We start from the raw sequence: 21,642 nt of genomic DNA on the forward strand, positions 1-21,642 counted from the left end.
TGGGTAACCTTGTCGAATGCCTTACTGCAGTCCATATAGATATCTACTGCTCTGCCCTCATCAATCTTCTTTGTTACTTCTTCAAAAAACTCAATCAAGTTTGTGAGACATGATTTCCCATGCACAAAGCCATGTTGACTATCCCTAATCAGTCCTTGCCTTTCCAAATACATGTACATCTTGTCCCTCAGGATTCCCTCCAACAACTTGCCCACCACCGAGATCAGGCTCACTGCTCTATAGTTCCCTGGCTTGTCCTTACCACCCTTCTTAAATAGCGGCACCACGTTAGCAAACCTCCAGTTTTCTGGCACCTCACCTGTGACTATCGATGATACAAATATCTCAGCAAGAGGCCCAGCAATCACTTCTTTAGCTTCCCACCGAGTTCTCGGGTACACCTGATCAGGTCCTGGGATTTATCCACCTTTAACCGTTTCAAGACATCCAGCATTTCCTCCTCTCTAATCTTGACATTTTGCAAGATGTCACCATCTTTTTCCCTACAGTCTATATCTTCCATATCCTTTTCCACAGTAAATACTGATGCAGAAAATTGTCTTGTACGCACTTAAGAAATTCCTCTCCTTCTAAACCTTTAAACTATGGCAGTCCCAGTCAATGTTTGGAAAGTTAAAATCCCCTACCAAAATTTCCCTATTATTCTTCTAGATAGCTGAGATCTCCTTACAAGCTTGTTTCTCAATTTCCCTCTGACTATTGGGGGGGTCTATAATACAATCCCAATAAGGTGATCATCCCTTTCTTATTTCTCAGTTTCACCCAAATAACTTTCCTGGATGTATTTTCGGGAATATCCTCCCTCAGCACAGCTGTAATGCTATCCCTTATCAAAAATGCCACTCCACCCCCTCCTCTCTTGCCTCCCTTTCTATCCTTCCTGTAGCATTTGTGTCCTGAAACATTAAGCTGCTAGTCCTGCCCACCCCTGAGCTATGTTTCTGTAATTGCTATGATATTGCATGCCCTGAGTTCATCTGCCTTCCCTGTTAGGCTCCTTGCATTGAAATAAATGCAGTTTAATTTATTAGTCCTACCTTCTCCCTGCCTGCCCTGACTGTTTGACTCACTTCTGTACCAGTCTTAGATTGATCTCTTTCCTCACTATCTCCCTGGGTCCCACCTCCCCCACCTTACTAGTTTAAATCCTCCCAAGCAGTTCTAGCAAATTTCCCTGCCAGTATATTAGTCCCCTTCCAATTTAGGTGCAATCCGTCCTTCTTGTACAGGTCACTTCTACCCCAAAAGAGATTACAATGATCCAAAAATGTGAATCCTTCTCCCATACACCAGCTCCTCAGCCATGCATTCATCTGCTCTATCCTCCTATTCCTGTCCTCACTAGCTTGTAGTGCGGGGAGTCATCCAGATATTGCTACTCTCAAGGACCTCCTTTTTAAATTTCTGCCTAACTCTGTAATCTCCCTTCAGAATCTCAACCTGTTCCCTTCGTGCATCGTTGGTTCCAATGTGGACAATGGAAATGTGTTGCTGGAGAAGCGCAGCAGGTCAGGCAGCACCCTGCCTGCCCTGACTGTTTGACTCACTTCTGTTCTCAGCTGTACCCATCTCAGATCGATCTCTTTCCTCACTATCTCCCTGGGTCCCCCCCCCCCCCCCACCTTACTAGCTTAAATCCTCCCACGCAGTTCTAGCAAATTTCCCTGCCAGTATATTAGTCCCCTTCCAATTTAGGTGCAATCCGTCCTTCTTGTACAGGTCACTTCTACCCCAAAAGAAATTCCAATGATCCAAAAATGTGAAACCTTCCCCCATACACCAGCTCTCCAGCCATGCACTCATCTGCTCTATCCTCCTATTCCTGCCCTCACTAGCTCATAGTAATCCAGATATTACTACCCTTGAGGACCTCCTTTTTAAATTTCTGCCTAACTCTCTGTAATCTCCCTTCAGAGTCTCAACCTTTTCCCTTCCTATATCGTTGGTTCCAATGTGGACAATGACATCTTGCTGGCCCCTCTCTCCTGTGAGAACATTCTGCACCCTCTCTGAGACATCCTTGATCCTGGCACCAGGGAAACAACACACCATTCTGCTTTTTCTCTGCTGGCCACAGAAACGTCTGTCTGTACCTCGGACTATAGAATCTCCTCACACAATTGATCTCTTGGAAGCCGACGTACCTCTCATTGGATTAAAGCCAGTCTCAATACCAGACACTTAGCTGTTTGTGCTACGTTCCCCTGAGAATCCATCACCCCCTACATTTTCCAAAATAGCATACCTGTTTGAAATTGGTATATCCACAAAAGACTCCTGCCCTAGGTGCTTACCTCTCTTACCCTTCCTGGAGTTAACCCATCTATATGACTGTATCTGAGACTTTCCCCCCTTCCTATAACTGCCATCCATCACATGTTGCTGTTGCAAATTCCTCATCGCTTCTATTTGTCTCTCCAACCGATCCACTCGATCTGATAAGATTTGCATCCAATAATATTTATGGTAGATACAATCCACAGTAACCCTGAAACTCTCTTTAAACTCCCACATCTGACAAGAAGTACATATCACTGCAAAGGCCATTTTTGCTTCTTCACAATCTACAGACCCAGAAAATAACACCGTCTTATTACTCTACAAACACTGCACCAGGTTAAATGAATAGCTATGGCTTATATTTTAAGTTTATTCAAGAGGCTTATCTCCAAAAACATATAATCAAGAAAGAACCCACTGTACTCACTAATACAGCCTTTTTCTTGGACAGAATTAAAACAACAATTAACTTATCTGATTCTGTGCTGTGAACTTCGCCCAAACTGGTTCCTCCAAGATTAGTTGTGAAATTCACTGTTTGTTAATTTTCCTAAATGTACTCCGATGTCCAGCGACACATGAGTTCAAAAACAGCAAAGGCAGTAACTATGCGGGTTCTCTCTCTCTCTCTCCTGCACTGATCTCACCATGTGCTTCCTTTGTCTGCTCTTCTCCCTTTTAAAACTGCTGTTGTTTTGACCTTTTTTCTTCCAAAGTTCCAAACAATGCAACAGCATATAAAACAGTAATTGCTTCACCTGGAATTCGAGGAAATCACCTCCAACACCTAAAATACCTCAAAAAAACGAGCAGCTCTTACAGCCAGAAATTCTTCCCGTCCTCCATCTTGGATTACCCAGAATCTTGATGAACTTCTGCCCATTTCTCATCTGTCTGAATACGTGATGGTCTCCATTTCCTCAGTAAGACATCATTTTAAGATAATAATGTTCAGGGATAGATTCAGATTATTTTTCTATGTACGCCTTTTGATACAATTGCTCTAAATTTACTGCTGTAACTCAGTTAATTTATCTGAGTTAAGACGTCTGCATTACGACCTATCTGCTCCCTGTTTGTGTCAATCATCTGAATAAACATGGTCTCTGCTAATCCCACTTCAACTTTCTTACCTGAACTCTTTGTTCTCTCTGTTTCAACTGGTGACTTTGTGACCTCAATTCCTCGCAGTCAAGAAAAATTCCAGGATATGTGTCCTGCAGTCGTTCAGTTGCCTAAGTTTCCACTGGCTGTCCAATCACCATAGGTAGCATTCCCACCTGTGAACCAGCTGTATCATTAGCAAGGACAAATTGTATTCCTAGAGCTGAGAGTTTGTCCAGTCTTCCTGCCATGACTTCTCCATTCTTCACTGGACACTTGAAGCTCACTTTACATAATTGTGCACTTCTTGTCTCCCATTGAATTCCCGGTACTTGCACCTTTTCTGGCAATAGTCCTTCAGAAGGACATATCTCCTCGTCTTTCAGCATCATATATCGAGAGGATCCTGTAATGTATCCTCTTTACCTGGCCGAGGCAGGTAAACTTTACCTTCACAGGTATATGGTTTAAGAAGATCTGGGCACTTCCTCCTTAACCAATCTCCGACCAGCTCGTACATTCTGATGCAGCTTTCTAGCCTCCACTGTGCTTTCTGTTATCACCCCAACAAAAGTCACTGACTTATCCTGTTTTCCTATATCTGGTTTCCCAGTGTTTTTCCTAACCTACCAACACTAATTTCACGTGACTTTATTGTAGTGAAAACACTGAAGCTCTTTAATTTCTCTGTCCCCTTCAATGATTTCCTTTTTAACCAGGGGCAAGTTATCCTTATGATCATTACTGAGATGTACCAAACTTAGCTTTATGAACCAGCTCATAATCACCAGCCATTTCAGCTGCTAATCTTGCCGTTTTAACTCTGCTCTTCCACATGAGTTCTCACTACTTCTAGAAGTGAATTTTTAGACTCCTCCAAAAGAATTGTCTCTCTAAGAGAGTCATAGTTTTGCTCTGTTTTTAATGCCCTTATCCAATATCAAAATTATTTTGTTTGCAGGCTCCCACCTTATATTCCTGAAACATTGCCTGTCTGCTTCTGGCATAAGCTCATCTGCACCTAAGGTGGCTTTCTTCACCTCCTCTTATGCCCCAGATAGCTCCTCTGATAGTGATGTGAATACATCACTGGCCCTTCCTACAAATTTTGTTTGGATCAACAAAGGAGAAAGTGAGGACTGCAGATGCTGGAGACCAGAGTTGAAAAATGTAGTGCTGGAAAACACAGCAAGCCAGGCAGCATCCGAGGAGCAGGAGAATCGACATTTCGAGAATTCCTGAAGAAGGGCTTATGCCCGAAACGTGGATTTTCCTGCTCCTCGGATGCTGCCTGGCCGGCTGTGTTTTCCAGCTCTAGATTTTTCAACTTTGGATCAACAAAACCCACTTCGACACTGGCCACCGTATTTGTTTAGCCACTTTTTCAAATGAGATGAAAAAAGCTTCCACATTGTTCTCATCAAATTCGGCAATGCTTGAATATATTTAAACAATTTCTCAACAGGGGTTTGCTCATCCTCACCCTCTTCCTCATTCAGCTTACCTTCACTCTTCAGCCTCATCCTTTTAAGCTGACTTCCCCGTCTTGTTGCCAATTTCTGAAATTCAAGCTCCCTCTTTTTCTTCCTTTCCTCTCTCTACTTTTCTATCTCTTCTCACTCACTTTCTCTCACTCTTTCTTGCTCTTCTCTCCCTCTCTCTCTTCTCCTTTTCTCTCGCTTCCCTTTTTTTGTTCTTTAAAACAATTTGTTCTTTTACTTGTTGCTCTGTTGAAACGATTCGTTCTTTTTAGCTTTCCTCTGCTTTTAATTGGAATTCAAACTATTATATTTTAATTGAATTCTCTAAAGATTCCGGTGGCATTTCCGGCAAATGTAAATACTGAGTTATTGCTGTAATTATCTCTCCTTTCCTCACGGAAGGAGGCAGCCAAAAGAGAAACCAAAAGAGAAAATGCGGGGAAAATCTCAGCAGGTCTGGCAGCATCTGTAAGGAGAGAAAAGAGCTGACATTTCGAGTCTAACTGATCCTTTGTTAGACTCGAAATGTCAGCTCTTTTCTCTCCTTACGGATGCTGCCAAACCTGCTGAGATTTTCCAAGGATCAACATTGACCTGCTTCTTTGGGGTCCAGCAACTTTTTCAACTCTACTGTGTGAAAACCAAACCAAACCAGACGGAAGCTGAGCTGGGAGGACTGGCCACTCCCCTCTCATTGTACAAATGTTTGTTTTTTAAAATATAAAAGTCTTTTGCCTGAGGCAGTATCAGTGAGCTGTAATCAAACTAGCCCTAAAACCCATCCAAACCCAGACTTTTCAGAGTCTGTGTTATTATGACGTTGCTGAAAAAAATAATCCAAGGACAACAAAACCTTGCTGAAGGTTCAGCATCATCACACGCTCACGCTGAGAACTGGCTCTGAGGGAGATGGATCAGTGTCAAGGACTCTGCACATGTAAATAAAGAGTGACTTCTTGATGAGGTACCGGCCTCTGTGGAGTTACTTCATCTCTCATGGTCACTGGGTCAAAATCCTGAAATTCCCCCTGTAAGGGCATTGTGGATCTACCTACAGCACATGGACTGCAGCAATTCAATTCACCACTAGTAATAACAACATTAATAATAATAATAAAGGTGAAAATAGTGATGACAATGGTGATGATGTTGATGGTATCAGCAGAATCTTTAGAAATGTCTCCTATGACTCAGCAGAGAATCAACATGGCTTCATGAAGGATAAATAATGCCGGACAACTTTACTGGAATGCTTTGATGAGGTGAGAAGCAGGATAGATAAAGGGGATCCAGTCGATAACACAGTTTAATTTACAAAATGCTTGATGGAATCCCACATAGTGTGGAAACAGGCCCTTTGGCCCAATAACTCCACAGAGACCCTCCGAAGAGTAACCCACCCAGAGCCATTCCTGTATCCTATTTTCACCCCTGACTAATGCACCTAACCTGAACACTATGGATAAGTCAGCATGGCCAATTCACCAAATCTGCACATCTTTGTTCTGTAGGAGGAAACTGGAGCACCCAGAAAAAAACACACACAAACATGGAGAGAATGTGCAAGCTCCACACAGAGAGTTACCTGACATTGGAATCGAACCCAGGTACCTGGCAATGTGAGGCAGCAGTGTTAACCACTGAGCCACCATGCTGCCCATAACCACCTTTGGTAAGGTACCATACATTAAGGGACTTAATACAACAAGAGTCCTTAGTATTGCAGATGGTAAAGACAAAGGATTTACGAACTAACATTGCAGAGAGTTGGGATAAATGTAGTATTTTCAGGGGGGGGCAATTCTCAGATTAAATGCTTATCCTGAGGCCCCTTATTTCTAAACAGTCCAAAACTATCACTTTTCAGCAGGAAAACATGAGTTATATATTTAATACCCACCAGGATTCTGTGAATGAGAAAAATCAGGCTTTCCGAGTAATATGTGCTTCTTTGAAATGAAAAACAATCCAATTCCATCAACCTGTAAGCACCCTAATGGTTTCAATGTTTACTCTGCCTGCTCATAAGATTCCCCCCATGCAAACAATTTCCCATTCCCACTCCAAGAACTATGTCTGTCAGATTGATGTCTTCTTAAAAAAATCATCACTCCAGCAACATTGTCATTGTAATCTTTAAATCCTCTCATACACACAAAGACCAAAACCTACATGTCACTCGTTCAGAATTCAAACTCGATACTAAATGATATTAAATTTTCATAGAAACCAATCACCTCACATAAGTGTTTAGACTCTCATGTGGGGAGTGCACTAGTATTCAAGCCCCAGTTAACCACAAGTCATACTAAATCTGTTACTGAATCAACACTGCAGCCAATTTGTCTATTTTCTGTCCTCAAATCCAAACTAAACAAAAAGCAGGTTGATTAATAACATCAAACATGGCATTGATTATCAGCAAGACAGATTCTTGAAATAAGCAGAAAATGTGAACAACAGCTGCATTTCTATTTGAGATTAAACTATATCCCATTAATCTAAAACATACATTCATTCACAGACAGGACAACACGGTTCTGCAGAAATAGTTACTGCTGTTTCTCGAAATAAATTCTGAAAGAAAGACCATCCCAGTGCATCAAGGATATCACATCAGAAATTAGAATGTGCTGACATCTCAGAATTTCTTCAGTTTCATGTGAATTGGGTGAAATCAGTGCTTTTTTTTTGCTACAGAACTTTAAAGAACGGTTCTTACACATTTCATGATTTTCTTTAGCTCTGTCTGCTCCTGCACACCCATTAGAATTGAACTTTTAAATAAAATTGTCTCCATTGCTCTTATTTCTCCAACCAGTCTGAGTATTCTCACATCTCTCCGCACTACATCTGATCTGCTATTGGCTGCTGCTACAACACGGGGTAACCCCACTGATAATTTAAACCAGCAACACAGAAATGATTAAACCCGTGCTGTAATCTTTAAAATTTGAGAGGCCAAGAACTATCCCAAAGATCACTATTTAAAGCAAAAATTAATAAAATATTTTTACTTAAAAGTCAAGCAGAGAATAATTAACTGACAATTAGTTACAACTCCTTTAACTAACCTATCTTTTACTTTCCCTTCTATAATACTGGACCATTAAGATTAAAATTTACCAAAAGAAATTCAAATTTCAAAACCAGCCACCTGTTGAATCTTCTCTTTGAGTCTTCCTCTGTCTTCTTTTCTTTTTCTTATGCTTTCTGTTTCACGGGTCATTGATAGATAAAGGTACCTTTAAAAGAGTTATTCTGCAGGCAGTCTGGATATGCTGGTGGCTTGGCAGTTCATCTCCAACTGTTCAATTTGTTTAATATTTAGACACAAAACATTGGATTGTTGCTTTGGTGTTAATATTGTCAAAATCGCAAATTCAAATTTGATTGGAGTTTGGTATTTTGGGGCATAATTTAAACTGATTGGCCAAATTTGAATTTCTTAGCAACCCAGGTATTGCTAGTTGCTGGACCAAATGTTACATTATAAATTTTCCAGTAGTCTGTGTGCTTCTCTAAGTCTTTCACTCTCTGAAAGATACAGTTCACCCTACATCTTCATAACACTGCCCACTCTCCCATCCTGGGAGAAGTAGAAGAGAAAGCCCCAGGAACTATGTGAGCTAGGATGGGGTCTGAAGCCAGGCTCTCAGCAACATTCAACATGAAGCTCCAGCTAATTATGTTGGAAACTCCTAGATCACTTTTCCCTGGTCAGCTGACTCGGATGGCTGGAGTATAATGTAGAATAATGGCAACATCTCAGCTTCAAAACCAGTCTCAGCTGTGGGAGCTCATGGAGAGCAACCCTTCCCCCCCCCCCAACCCCCCCTTTCGCAGTTCTTGATGCAGAGTGGTTCCCTTTAAACTGGATTAAACAATTGGCTCTGGAATGGAGTGAGATGTGTGTGCCCTTTTGTGCTCTGTGATTCATCCCCAATCCCTGAGAGATTCCCCTGCAGATGTGGCACCTCACAGAGCAATCCCCCTGACTCTGCACATCCAGCCTGATGGCACCGGCTCTCTTGTGAAGCAAATGGAATTAATATCACTTGTTCTCCAGGATAAAGCTCCACATTTCCCACAAATCATTCTCCCAATATCACAAAAATATCCCCTTTCTCCTCCCAGCACCAACACTGAACCGGAGCTCAGCTTCCTCCCCACAGTGAATCCATCCCCAAGAACACTCTCCATCACCTCCTCAATCTTCTTGATCACAAACTGATCTCCAATTCATTCATTGGCCATGAGGTTATAACTGAAGTTGATTGTCATGTAAACTCTACTTACTGTCGACAATGAGCAGGCTTCCTCTCCCAAAGATCTTTCCCCAGACTGAGCAGTAATAGACCCCAGTGTCACTGGGCTGGACGTTTGTGATGATCAGAATTAAGCTATTAATGGAGGAGTCTCTGAAAGGCTGGAATCGCTCAGTGAACCCTGGACTCCATTGTGTGGACCCATTTCCTGGATGTGTTAAAACCTGCTCCATAATTTGTTCTGGGGACAGTCTGCACCAATGAACATCGGTGTGTGTCACTGTGGCGTTCCTCATGGTGCACTGTAACTCAGCCGTGTGACCTTCGGTGACACGTTCCAGACTCGGAGACTGGAGAACGACTGGGCCAGTTATGCCTTCAAAGAAAAAGACAATATGTTTATTCCGATAAGAGCAGATTCACAGTACTGCTGTATTCAAAGGATCTGACCAGGTGGTAGGGGTTTTCAGTTAAACAAAGAGAACAGATTATTACACTAAACCATTGAGCTGCATCTGTGACTGATTCAGATCAAATAAAATTCATCAGAATAAACAGAAATAATTAAATAAACCATGTGTCAAATAATATTTCTTAACTCTGTTCAGAATCTTATTGACATTTTGGACATGCAAGCACGATCCAAATCCACAATCACTTCCATCTGGAAGGACATGAGCTTGGGAACATCACCCCCTGCAAGAACCCCGCCAAGCCACTCACCATTCTGACTTGAGCATATATTGCTGTTCATTCAGTGTCGCTGGGTCAAAATGCTGTGAATCTCTCCCTAAGAGCATTACAGCTCTACCTGCAGGACATGAACTGCAGTGGTTCAAGAAGGCAGCTCACCCCCCAGCAATAGCAGCAATAATAATGATAGTGATGATGGTGATGGTATCAGCAGAACATTTAGAAATATGTAACATCAATCAGCAGACTCAGCATGGCATCACAAAGGATAAATAATGCCAGACAAATTTATTGGAACTCTTGGATGAGGTAAGCAGCAGGATAGATAAAGGGGATCCAGTGGATGTAATATATTCGGGTTTTCAAATCACTTTAGATAAGGTACTACACATGACGCTACTTGATAAGATGAGAGACCCTGGTGTTGGAGGTAGTATGGACAGAGGATTGCTTAACTAAAAATGACAGGAGTTGGGATAAAGTGGGCATTTTCAGAGAAACAACCTGTTATTTGTGAAGTTCCACAGGGGCCACAATTATTGACAATTGATATTAATGACTAGATGAGGAAAATGAATCGACTGCAGCAAAGTTTGTGGATGGCACAAAAATAAATGGGAAGGCCAGTGGGGAGAATAACACAAAGAGTCTGCACAGAGCAATAGATAGGTTCAGTGAGTGGGTACAATGTTGGCAGATGAAATGTATTGCGTGGAATACAATGTCTTGTACTTCAATAGGAAGAATATAATTTTATTTCTTCAATCAAGATGTGAACATTGCTGGCAAAGCCAGCATTTATTATCCATCCATAATTGCTCAGCTTTCAGAGAAACGTGTACCTGTACTTCAAGGTCCCTCTATTCCACTACATTCCTTAAGGCCCTCCCATTCACCATGAATCTTGGATCTTGATTTGACTTTCCAAAACGCAAGACCTCACACATCTTTATTAAACTCCATTTGCCATTTCTTCACCCACTTCCCCAACTGATCAAGGTCTTGCTACAATTTCTGATAATGTCCCTCATTGTCCACGGTATTGCCTATTTTAGTGTCATCTGCAAACTTACTAAACATGCCTTGTATATTCTCATCCAAATCATTAATATAGTTTATAAACAGTAGTCAGCCTAACACTGACCCCTGAGGCACACCACTAGTCACTGGCTTCCAGTCCGACGAGCATCCTTCCACTATTATTCCTACCACCAAGCCAATTGTGTGTCCAATTTGTCAGTTCTCCCTGGATTCCATGCAATCTAATCTTCCAGAACAGCCTATCATGTGGAACCTTATTAAAGGCCTCACTGAAATCCATGCAGATTATGTCTACATGCCTGCTCTCATCAACCTTTCTGGTCACTTCATTAAGGAACTCTGGCATGATATCCCACGCACACATCCATACTGACTACTCCTAATCAAACCCTATCTTTTCTAGATGTATGTGTATTTTATCCTTCAGAATCTTCTTCAGTAACTTACTTACTACAGATGTTAGGCTTAACTGGTCTATAGTTCCCAGGTTTCTCTTTGCAGCCCTTCTTGAAAAAGGACACAACATTTGATAACCTCCAGTTTTCCGGAACCTCACCCATGGCGAGGGATGATGCAAATATATCAGCCAGGGCCCCAATCTTGCCATCGGTCTCCCACCCTAGAATATTGGCACATTCCTTTTCCTCAAATCAGGAAAGGGTGACAGAATGTTTATCCCAAATAATCATCTTCATTACCCTGATCCTCAACATTTCTCTTCTTAACAATTATCCCTGGAACATGGTCTTTTTCATTGATATCACCTCACACTCCATTCTGCCCCTCACTGTCCAATTCTCCACGATATTATTCATATCTCTGCAAATCCCCTGGATCAATTCAACATTTCCCTTCAATATCCTTTGACTATTCCCACAATAACACCTCATCACAATCACCCCCCCTACTCCCACACTCCTCTCCATGGTCTCACAAACATAGACTCACTTCTGGGAAATGGCTTGGCTGGACAAAAACTCTCAGCTTCACCCACTAATATAAAATATCCAAAGGAGGTTTGAAGGATGTACTGGGAGGGGAAGGGGTAATCTAACCCTCCAGAGCAGCCTATCATGTGGAACATTGTTGAAGGCCTTACTGAAATACACACAGACTACATCTACCCACTGCCTTCATCAATCTTTCTGGTCACTTCATCAAGGAACACTAATAAATTTACAAGGCATGATATCCTACTCATAAACCATGCTGACTACTCTGAATCAAACTGTGTCTATCTATATGCATGTATATCTTATCTCTCAGAGTCTTCTCAAGTAACTGACATACCACAGATATTAGGCTTAACTGGTCTACAGTTCCCAGGTTTCTCTTTGCAGCCCTTCTTGAATAAGGGTACGGCGTTTACAGCCTTCCAGTCTTCTGGAACCTCACCCGTGGCAAGTGAGATGCCAGGGCTCCAATCCTGCCATCCATCTCCCACCCTGGAATATTGGCACATTCCTTTTCTCCAAATCAGGAAAGAGGTAGCAGAATGTTCATTCCAAAAATCATCTTCATTAGCCTGATCTACTTCACATTTATCCCTGGAATATGATCCTTTTCATTGGTGTCACCTCATACTCCATTCTTCCCCTCACTGCCCAACTCTCCACGATGTTATTCATATCTCTGTAAATCCCCTGGATCAATTCCACATTTCCCTTCAGAATCCTCTTACTATTCCCACAAATAATTCCCCATCACCACTCCTCCCACCCACCCCTACCACCCACATCCCCCCCCCTCAGTAATCTCACAAATGTATCACACTAAACCCCACCCCCCCTCCCCACCACTACCACCCACACACACCCCCCTCCGTGGTCTCACGAATGTAGACTCACTTCTGGGAAATTGCCTGGCTGGATGAAAGCTCGCAGCTTCATCCACAAATATAAAATGTCTAAAGGAGGTTTAAAGATTGTACTGGGACAAGAGGGGGTGCAGATGAGGCTCACTAGGTTGATCCTGGAATTGAGGGGGATGTCTTATGAGGATAGACTGAGTAGACTGGAATTTTGTACATTGAAATTCTGATGAATGAGGGGGGAATATTATTTAAACATAACATTATGAAGGCAAATGATAGGATAGAAATAGAGAGGATGTTTCCATTGGTGGGTGAAACTAGGACAAGAGGACATAGCCTCAAAATAAGGGGGAGCAGATTCAAGATTCAATTGAGAAGGAACTTCTTCAGCCGGAGGGTTGGGAATCTGTGGAATTTGCTGCCCAGTGAAGTAGTTGATGCTGCCTCATTGAATGTTTTTAAAGCTAAGATAGAAAACTAAAGGAATTAAAGGTTATGGTGAGAGGGCGGGTAAGTGGAGCTGAGGCCATGAAAAGATCAGCCATGATCTTACTAAATGGGGGAGCAGGCTTGAAGGGCCAGATGGCCTACTCCTGCTCCTGGTTCTTATGTTCAAGAAACAGAATACTTCCAGGAGCAAGTCCCTGGGAACTTTCCATCGTGTGTGGGAACCAGGGCAATGGTAAGAAAATCTGTCAGTAAGGGTTGATGTGACATCACAAACAAATGAAAGGGCAGCTGAAACTCTCCTGGAAGGTGAAGATAATTCAGAGGGAGGATTTGTGATGATGGCTCTCACTGAGGATCAGAAAGCAGACCGTGAATGAAATAAATTCACAGTCAGCTCATACTGAGGAAGGATCTGTGTGGTAGATTAGTTAGTAAAATTACACCATATGGGATTGGGTAGAGCTTGTAAATTGGATACAAACTTAACTGGAAGGGAGGAGGCAGAGGGTGGTGGTGGAGGGGTGCTTTTTTGGTCTGGATGCTTGTGCCTAGCTGTGTTCCACATGGATCAGTGTTGGATCCACTGCTTTTCACCATTTATAGAAATGATTTGAAGGTGAATATCGGCAGCATGGTTGGTAAGTTGCAACACCAAAATAGATGCTATAGTGGACAGTAAAGAAGGTTATCGTAGAGTGCAATAGGACCTTGATTAAATGGGCAAATGGGCAAATGGGCAAATGAGTCAAGGATTGGCAGATGGAGTTCAATTTAGACAAATGTGAGGTGTTACATTTTGGTAAGGCAAACCAGGCCGGGACCTGTACACTTAATGGTGGGGCCCTGTGTGGGGATTGTAATGAGTTCAGCCAGGTTGATCTCATAGAATATGAGTTCCCTGTTTGGGGCCGTTAATCTGGTCCAATCAGGAAGCCCTGACTGACAGATATAAACAGGAGCATCAGGGGTTCTGTTCATTCTGGGAGCTGGCTCTGAGGGAGCTGGATCAGTGTCAAATACTAAACATGTGTAAATAAATTGGAACTTGGTGAGACAAAACTATCCAGAAGGTCAAGTGGTAAATGTGATGCCTTGAGTCACCTCCTGCTTACAGATTAATCCACCGGTGATGCTGTCACTGGAAGGGTTCGTTCTAACTATAAACTTTCTGGAGACCCTTCTGGTCACCGCTGACCAGACATGACTGTGGACACTAAAAGATCTGGTCCTGACTAAACTAAAACAGCTGGTGTTGTTGGGGGAAGTCAAAGGGCCATCACAACCTGAACTGAAACCTTTCTGGACCTGCTGAGCGCTGACTACCGTAGAGGATGGCAGATTACTGTAGGGAGCAGGAGTGATTCCACCGAGCAAAGGTCACCGCTAGATACTGGCTGAACTCCACTAGGGTCATCCAGGGGTGTCCAAAATGAAAATGTGATGGAAGGTAATGTCTGGTAGCCAGGATTGGATGCAGACACAGCAGCATTGGTGAGTAGTGCACAGAGTGCCAGCACGAATGAAAATTACCGCTAGCAGCTCCCTCATATTCATGGGAATGGCTGGGTGATCCCTGGACCCGGTTACACGTTGACTATGTCAATCCTTTCATGGGCTCTGTATTTTCAATCAGTATGGACACCCACTTAAAGTGATTGGACATGCACAGGGGCCAATGGAAAAAAGGTTGCGAGCATCGAGTGCAATACCTGGACGCCTGAGGTGCTGGTCAGAGATAACGATCCATCATTTACCAACAGAGGATTCAAGTATTTCCTAAAGTCAAATGGCACTTGGCATGCAAAGACAACTCCATACCATCCATCATCCAATCATCTGGCAGAAAGAACAGTCCAAACTTTGAAGCCAGGCTGAAAGAAACAGCCTTCAACTTATACTTGTTACCAAACTGTCCCTGTTCCTGTTTGATTTTTGGACCAGCCTTCATGCACCTACAGGGATAGCTCCAGCAGAGATGTTGTGGGAAAGAAGACTCCTCACCAAGTTAAACCTGATATTCCCAGATCCGGGAGGGAGGGTGAAATAGCATCAGAAACACCAATGCTGGACACAAAACTCCACTCAGCGAGAGTGACAGTTTACTTCAGGGAACAAAGATTGGATACAAGGATCACAGAAATGGCCCAGGATAGAACATGGAACATTGAGCATAGAACAGTGCAGCACCTGAACAGGCCCTTCAGCTCACAATGTTGTGCCGAACATGACACCAAATGAAACTAATTCCTTTTACCTGTTCTTGGTCCATATCCCTCCATACCATGAATATTCATATGCTTATCTAAAAATCCCTTAAACACCTCTTTTGTGTCTGCTTCTATTACCACCCCTGGCAGCGTGTTCCACACTCCTACCATTATCTGTGTGAAAAACCGAACCCTCACATCTCCTTTGAACTTGCCTTGTCTCACATTAAATACATGCATCCTAATTTTAAACATTTCAATTCTGAGAGAAGGATTCTGACCGTCAACACTATCAGTGTATCTCATAATCTTATACACTTCTATCAAGTTTCCCCTCAGCCTTTGCTGCTCCACAGAAAACAATCCGAGTTTTTTTATCCTCTTCTTATAGCTTATACCCTATAATTCAAGCAGGGTAATCCCCTTCACCCTCCACCCTCTCCAAATCCTCCATATCCTTCCTGTCATGTGGCAACCAGAATTGAACATAATACTCTAAGTGTGGCCAAGTCAAACTCTTAGAAAGATGCAACATGATTTCCTGACTTTGTGTCAATTCTCTGACCAATAAAGACAAGCATTACACACACCTTTGTTACCACCCTCTACTTGCATAACCACTTTTAGGGAGCTATGGACTTGAACCCCAAGATCCCTCTGTACATCAGTGCTGTTCAGGGTCCTGCCATTAGCTGCATACCTTTTCTAAACATTTGACCTGCCAAAGTGCAGCACCTCATTTATATGGATTAAACTCCACCTGCCTTTTCTCTGCCTTTTTCTGCAATTCGTCTCTAACCCATTGCATCCTTTGACAATCTTCTACACTATCTGCAACTCCACAGATCTTTGTATCATCTATAAACTTATTAAACTACCCATCTACATTTTCATCTTACTCATTTATGTATATCATAAACAGCAGAGGTCCCAGGATGGGTCCCTGCAGAACATCACTAGTCACGGACCTCCAGCCTGAAAAGCAACTTTCCATCATGACACTCTGTTTGCTATGGGCAAGCCAATTCTGAATCAACATGGCCAAGTGACCATGGATCCCATAAATCTTAATCTTTTGGATGAGCCGACCATGAGAGACCTTATCTAGTGACCCTTCTTCAGCACAGTTCTAAGGAAAGGTCACTGGACCTGAAACGTAAAATCTGATTTCTCTTTGTATAGATGCTGCCGGACCTGCTGAGCTTTTCCAGCAATTTAATTGAGGAATGTCAATGTCTTCTTCAGCATAATCCAAACCCATAATCACTTCCATCTGGAAGGACACGGGCTTGGGAACTTCAACCCCTGCAAGAACCCCTCCAAGCCACTCATCATTTTGACTTGAACATATATTGCTGTTCATTCAGTGTCACTGGGTCAAAATGCTGGAATTCTCTCCCTAAGAGCATTACAGATCTACCTGCAGGGCATGAACTGCAGTGGTTCAAGAAGGCAGCTCACCCTCCAGCAATAGCAGCAATAATTATGATAGTGATGATGGTGATAGTGATGGTATCAACAGAAAATTTAGAAATGTATAACATGAATCAGCAGAGTCAGCATGGCATCACAAAGGATAAATAATGCCAGACAAATTTACGGGAACTCTTTGATGAGGTAAGATGCAGGAGAGATAAAGGGAATCAAGTGGATGTAATGTATTTGGATTTTCAAATCACTTTTGATAAGGTACTGCACATGACGATAATTTATTCCCCATCCATAATCCACAGTATGGGTGGCATGGTGGCACAGTGGTTAGCACTGCTGCCTCACAGCGCCAGAGACCCGGGTTCAATTCCCGCCTCAGGCGACTGACCGTGTGGAGTTTGCACATTCTCCCCGTGTCTGCGTGGGTTTCCTCCGGGTGCTCCGGTTTCCTCCACAGTCCAAAAATATGCAGGTTAGGTGAATTGGCCATGCGAAATTGCCTGTAGTGTTAGGTGCAGCGGTAAATGTAGGGGAATGGGTCTGGGTGGGTTGCGCTTCGGCGGGTCGGTGTGGACTTGTTGGCCAGAAGGGCCTGTTTCCACACTGTAAGTAATCTAATCTAATTGCTCAGGGTGCTGTTAAGATTCAGTTCCTTTGTTATGGGTCTGGAGTCACATTTAGGCTAAAGGATGGCAGTCAACTAAATGGGTGTTTCCCTAACAATCGTTTTATGGTCATCATCAGATGTTTAATTCCAGGTTTTTAAGGAATTCAACTTTGAACATTTTCCATGAATATGGAGTCTCAGAACATGCCTTGGGTCTCTGGGTTAATAATCTAGTGATGATGCTACTTGGTCATTGTCTCCCATGAGGGGAAAGACTGCTTGGCAGCCCAGCACAGAGGGACTGGGGGGATTGGAGAGTGTGTAAGAATCACTGAGGGCTAGCATCCAAGTTCAGCAGGGAGTAAGGAAGGAAGGTGGAACATTAGACTTAATTTCAAAAGGGAATGGCGGTTAAAATTAGGGAGACTTTGTTACAACTATAGATGGCACTAGTTAGACCAGAGCTGGAATAATGTGGGCTGTTGTGGGCCCCTTATCTGAGGAAACATACACTGATATTGGAGGCAGTCCAGAGAAGGTTCACTCAGTTGATCCTGGGTGTGGAGGGATATTGTTATGCAGAGTTGGTGAGTTGGTTGGGCCTGTATTCATCTGAGTTTAGCAGAATGTGAGAAGAACTTAGTGTGGCATATTAGATATTGAAGAGGCAATGCAGAGAGGTAGTTTCCCCTTGCAGGATAAGGCAGGACAGTAGGTTTGAGGGTTATCAGATCAGCCATGATTGGTGGAGCAGGCTAGATGGGCCAAATGGCCTCCTCCTATTCCTGTATTTTACTGCCTTATTACAATATTCATTCTCATGCTCAGTCAGACACTGCTCTCCTCAGATTCTGACGCTAAATCCTCACAAGTGTTTCTCTGCCATGTACACAGAGTTCCTGAGTATTCACTGGCAATGGTTATCGCCTAATTACTGTCTGACAATGTGCCCCCCGCCATGCCCAGGAGTTGCTCAGAGACCCAGATTTCAGCTTCTCATACACACACTTCATATACCAGCTCCCAGACGTTTTATCTAAACAATCATAGTCATAGAATCATAGAATCAGAACGTCCTACAGCACAGAGACAGTTCCTTCAGTCCAAACTGGTCCATGCCAACCAAAATGTCCATGCACTTCTATTAGACTCCCGTCTCAGTCTCCTGCACTTTAAAGCAAAAAGCTCCAAGCTTGTCCAACCTCTCCCTATCACTCAGTGTCTTGAATCCTGGAAATATCCTTGTAAATTTCTTCTGCACTGTTTCCAGTTCAATAATAGCCTTCCAAAAGAAGCCCTGGCTGACAGATATAAATAGGAACATCAGGACTTCTGTTCATTCTGAGTACTGGCTCTGAGGGAGCTGGATCAGTGTCATGTATTAAACATGTGTAAATAAAGGGGAACTTGATGAGAGAAAACTATCCAGAAGGCCAAGTGGTAAATGTGATGCCTTGAGCCACCTCCTGCTTACAGATTAATCCACCGGTAGGCTGCCATTGGAAGAGCCCATTCCAATTATAAACTTTCCGGATACCCTTCTGGTCACCGCTGACCAGACCTGACTGTGGACACAGAATGATCAGTCCTGGCTAAACTAAAACAAATGGTGTAGTTGGGGAAAGTCAACCTGAACTGAAACCTTTCTGGACCCGCTGAGCCACGATTACTGTAGAGGATGGCAGATTACTATAGGGAGCAGGAGTGATTCCATCAAGCAAAGGTTCAGCCAGATACTGGCTGAACTCCACTAGGGTCATCCAGGGGTGTCCAAAATGAAAATGGTGGCTAGTATTGGATGCAGATACAGCTGCATTGGTGAGCAGTGCCCAGAGTGCCAACAAGGACAAAAATTACGACTAGCAGCTCCCTCAAATTCATGGGAATGGCTGGGTGAACCCTGGGCTTGGTTACACATTGACTATGTCAATCCTTTCATTTGCTCTGTATTTTCAGTCAGTATGGACACCCACTCGAAGTGATTGGACATGCATCGGCCACAATTGTTAAACATGGGGCCAAAGGTAAAAAGGTTGCGAGCTGGTCCTTTAATTAATTAACATAAATGCTTTGGATGTGAGCATAAGAAGTACAGTTAGTAAGTTTGCAGATGACACCAAAATTGGAGCTATAGTGGATAGCGAAGAGGGTTACCTCAGATTACAACAGGATCTTGACCAGATGGGCCAATGGGATGAGAAGTGGCAGATGGAGTTTAATTCAGATAAATGGGAGGTGCTGCATTTTGGGAAAGCAAATCTTAGCAGGGCTTATACACTTAATGGTAAGGTCCTAGGGCATGTTGCTGAACAAAGGGACCTTGGAGTGCAGGTTTATAGCTCCTTCAAAGTGGACTCGCAGGTAGATAAGATAGTGAAGAAGGCATTTGGTATGCTTTCCTTTATTGGTCAGAGTATTGAGGACAGGAGTTGGGAGGTCATGTTGCATCTGTACAGGACATTGGTTAGGCCACTGTTTGAATATTGCATGCAATTTTGATCTCCTTCCTATCGGAAAGGGGTAGCGAAACTTGAAAGGATTCAGAAACGATATAGAAGGATGTTGCCAGGGTTGGAGGATTTGAGCTACAGGCAGAGGCTGAACAGGATGGGGCTGTTTTTCTCTGCACTGTCGGAGGCTGAGGGGTGAACTTATAGAGGTTTACAAAATTATGAGGGGCATGGATAGGGTAAATAGACAAAGTCTTTTCCCGGGGGTCGGAGAGTCCGGAATTGGAGGGCATGGGTTTGGGGTGAGAGGGGAAAGATTTTTCACATGGGGCAACTTTTTCACACAGAGGGTGGTATGTGTATGGAATGAGCTGCCAGAGGGGGTGTTGGAGGCTGGTACAATTGCAACATTTAAGAGGCATTTGGATGGATATATGAATAGGAAAAGTTTGGAGTGATATGTGCCGGGTGCTGGCAGGTGGGACTAGATTGGGTTGGGATATCTGGTCGGCATGAACGGGTTGGACCGAAGGGACTGTTTCCATGCTATACATCTCTATGACTCTATGACTCATCTAACGCAACACACGGACTTCCCAAGGTGCTGGTCACAGATAACGAGCCATCATTTACCAGCAGAGGATTCAAGTATTTCCTAAAATCAAATGACACTTGACATGCAAGGACAGCTCCATATAACCTATCAGCCAATAATCTGGCAGAAAGAGCAGTCCAAACTTTGAAGCCAGCTTAAAGAAACAGCCTACAACTTCATTTGATACCAAACTGTCCCGGTTCCTGTTTGATTATAGGACCAGCCTTTGTGCACCGACAGGGATAGCTCCAGCAGAGATGTTGAAGAAAAGAAGACTCCGTAACAGGTTAAACCTGATATTCCCAGACCCAGGAGGGTGGGTGAAAATAGCATCAGAAACGTCAATGTTGGACACAAAACTCCACTCAGCGAGAGCAGTAGTTTACTTCAGGGAACAAAGATTGGATACGAGGATCACAGAAATGGCCCAGGATAGAACATGGAACATGGAACATCGAACATAGAACAGTACAGCACCTGAACAGGCCCTTCAGCTCACAATGTTGTGCTGAACATGACACCAAATGAAACTAATTCCTTCTACCTGCCCTTGGTCCATATTCCTCCATACCATGAATATTCATTTGCTGATCTAAAAATTCCTTAAACATCTCTTCTGTGTCTGCTTCTATCACCACCCCTGGCTGTGCGTTCCACACTCCTACCACTATCTGTGTGAAAAACTAACCCCTCATGTCTCTTTTGAACTTTATCCATCTCACCTTGAATGCATGCTCCCTAGTTTTAGACATTTCACTTCTGAGAAAAGGATTCTGAGTGTCATCACTATCAATGCATCTTAGACACTTCTATCAAGTTTCCCCTCAGCCTTTGCTGCTCTACAGAAAACAACCTGAGTCTATTGACCTTCACCTTATAGCTTATACTGTCTAATTCAAGCAGGGAAAAGCCAGTAAATCTCTTCTCCACCTTCTCAAAATCCTCCATATCCTTCCTATCATATGGCAACCAGAATTGAACATAATACTCTAAGTGTGGCCAAATCAAACTTTTATAAACCTGCAACATGACATCCTGACTCTTGTACTCAAGTCTGTGACCAATAAAGACAAGCATTACACACACCTTTGTTACCACCCTCTACTTGCATAACCATTTTTGGGGAGCTATGGACTTGAACCCCAAGATCCCTCTGTACATCAATGCTGTTCAGGGTCCTGCCATTAGCTGCATACCTTTT

The 21,642-nt window shown here is 43.1% G+C and overlaps 1 protein-coding gene across 1 annotated transcript in view; it reads right to left on the minus strand.

Moving 5' to 3' along the window:
* The window catches only part of LOC122552552 (immunoglobulin superfamily member 2-like), a 1,022,215-nt gene that overhangs the window by 19,357 nt on the left and 981,216 nt on the right, over window positions 1–21,642 (minus strand). The window contains exon 2 of the mRNA XM_043695250.1: window positions 9,186–9,530. Coding sequence (XP_043551185.1) covers window positions 9,186–9,450 — 265 coding nt within the window. The 5' untranslated portion in view covers window positions 9,451–9,530. The remainder of the gene's footprint in view (window positions 1–9,185; window positions 9,531–21,642) is intronic.

Source organism: Chiloscyllium plagiosum, chromosome 9, assembly GCF_004010195.1.
Source record: "Chiloscyllium plagiosum isolate BGI_BamShark_2017 chromosome 9, ASM401019v2, whole genome shotgun sequence".
NCBI classification, from domain to species: domain Eukaryota; kingdom Metazoa; phylum Chordata; class Chondrichthyes; order Orectolobiformes; family Hemiscylliidae; genus Chiloscyllium; species Chiloscyllium plagiosum.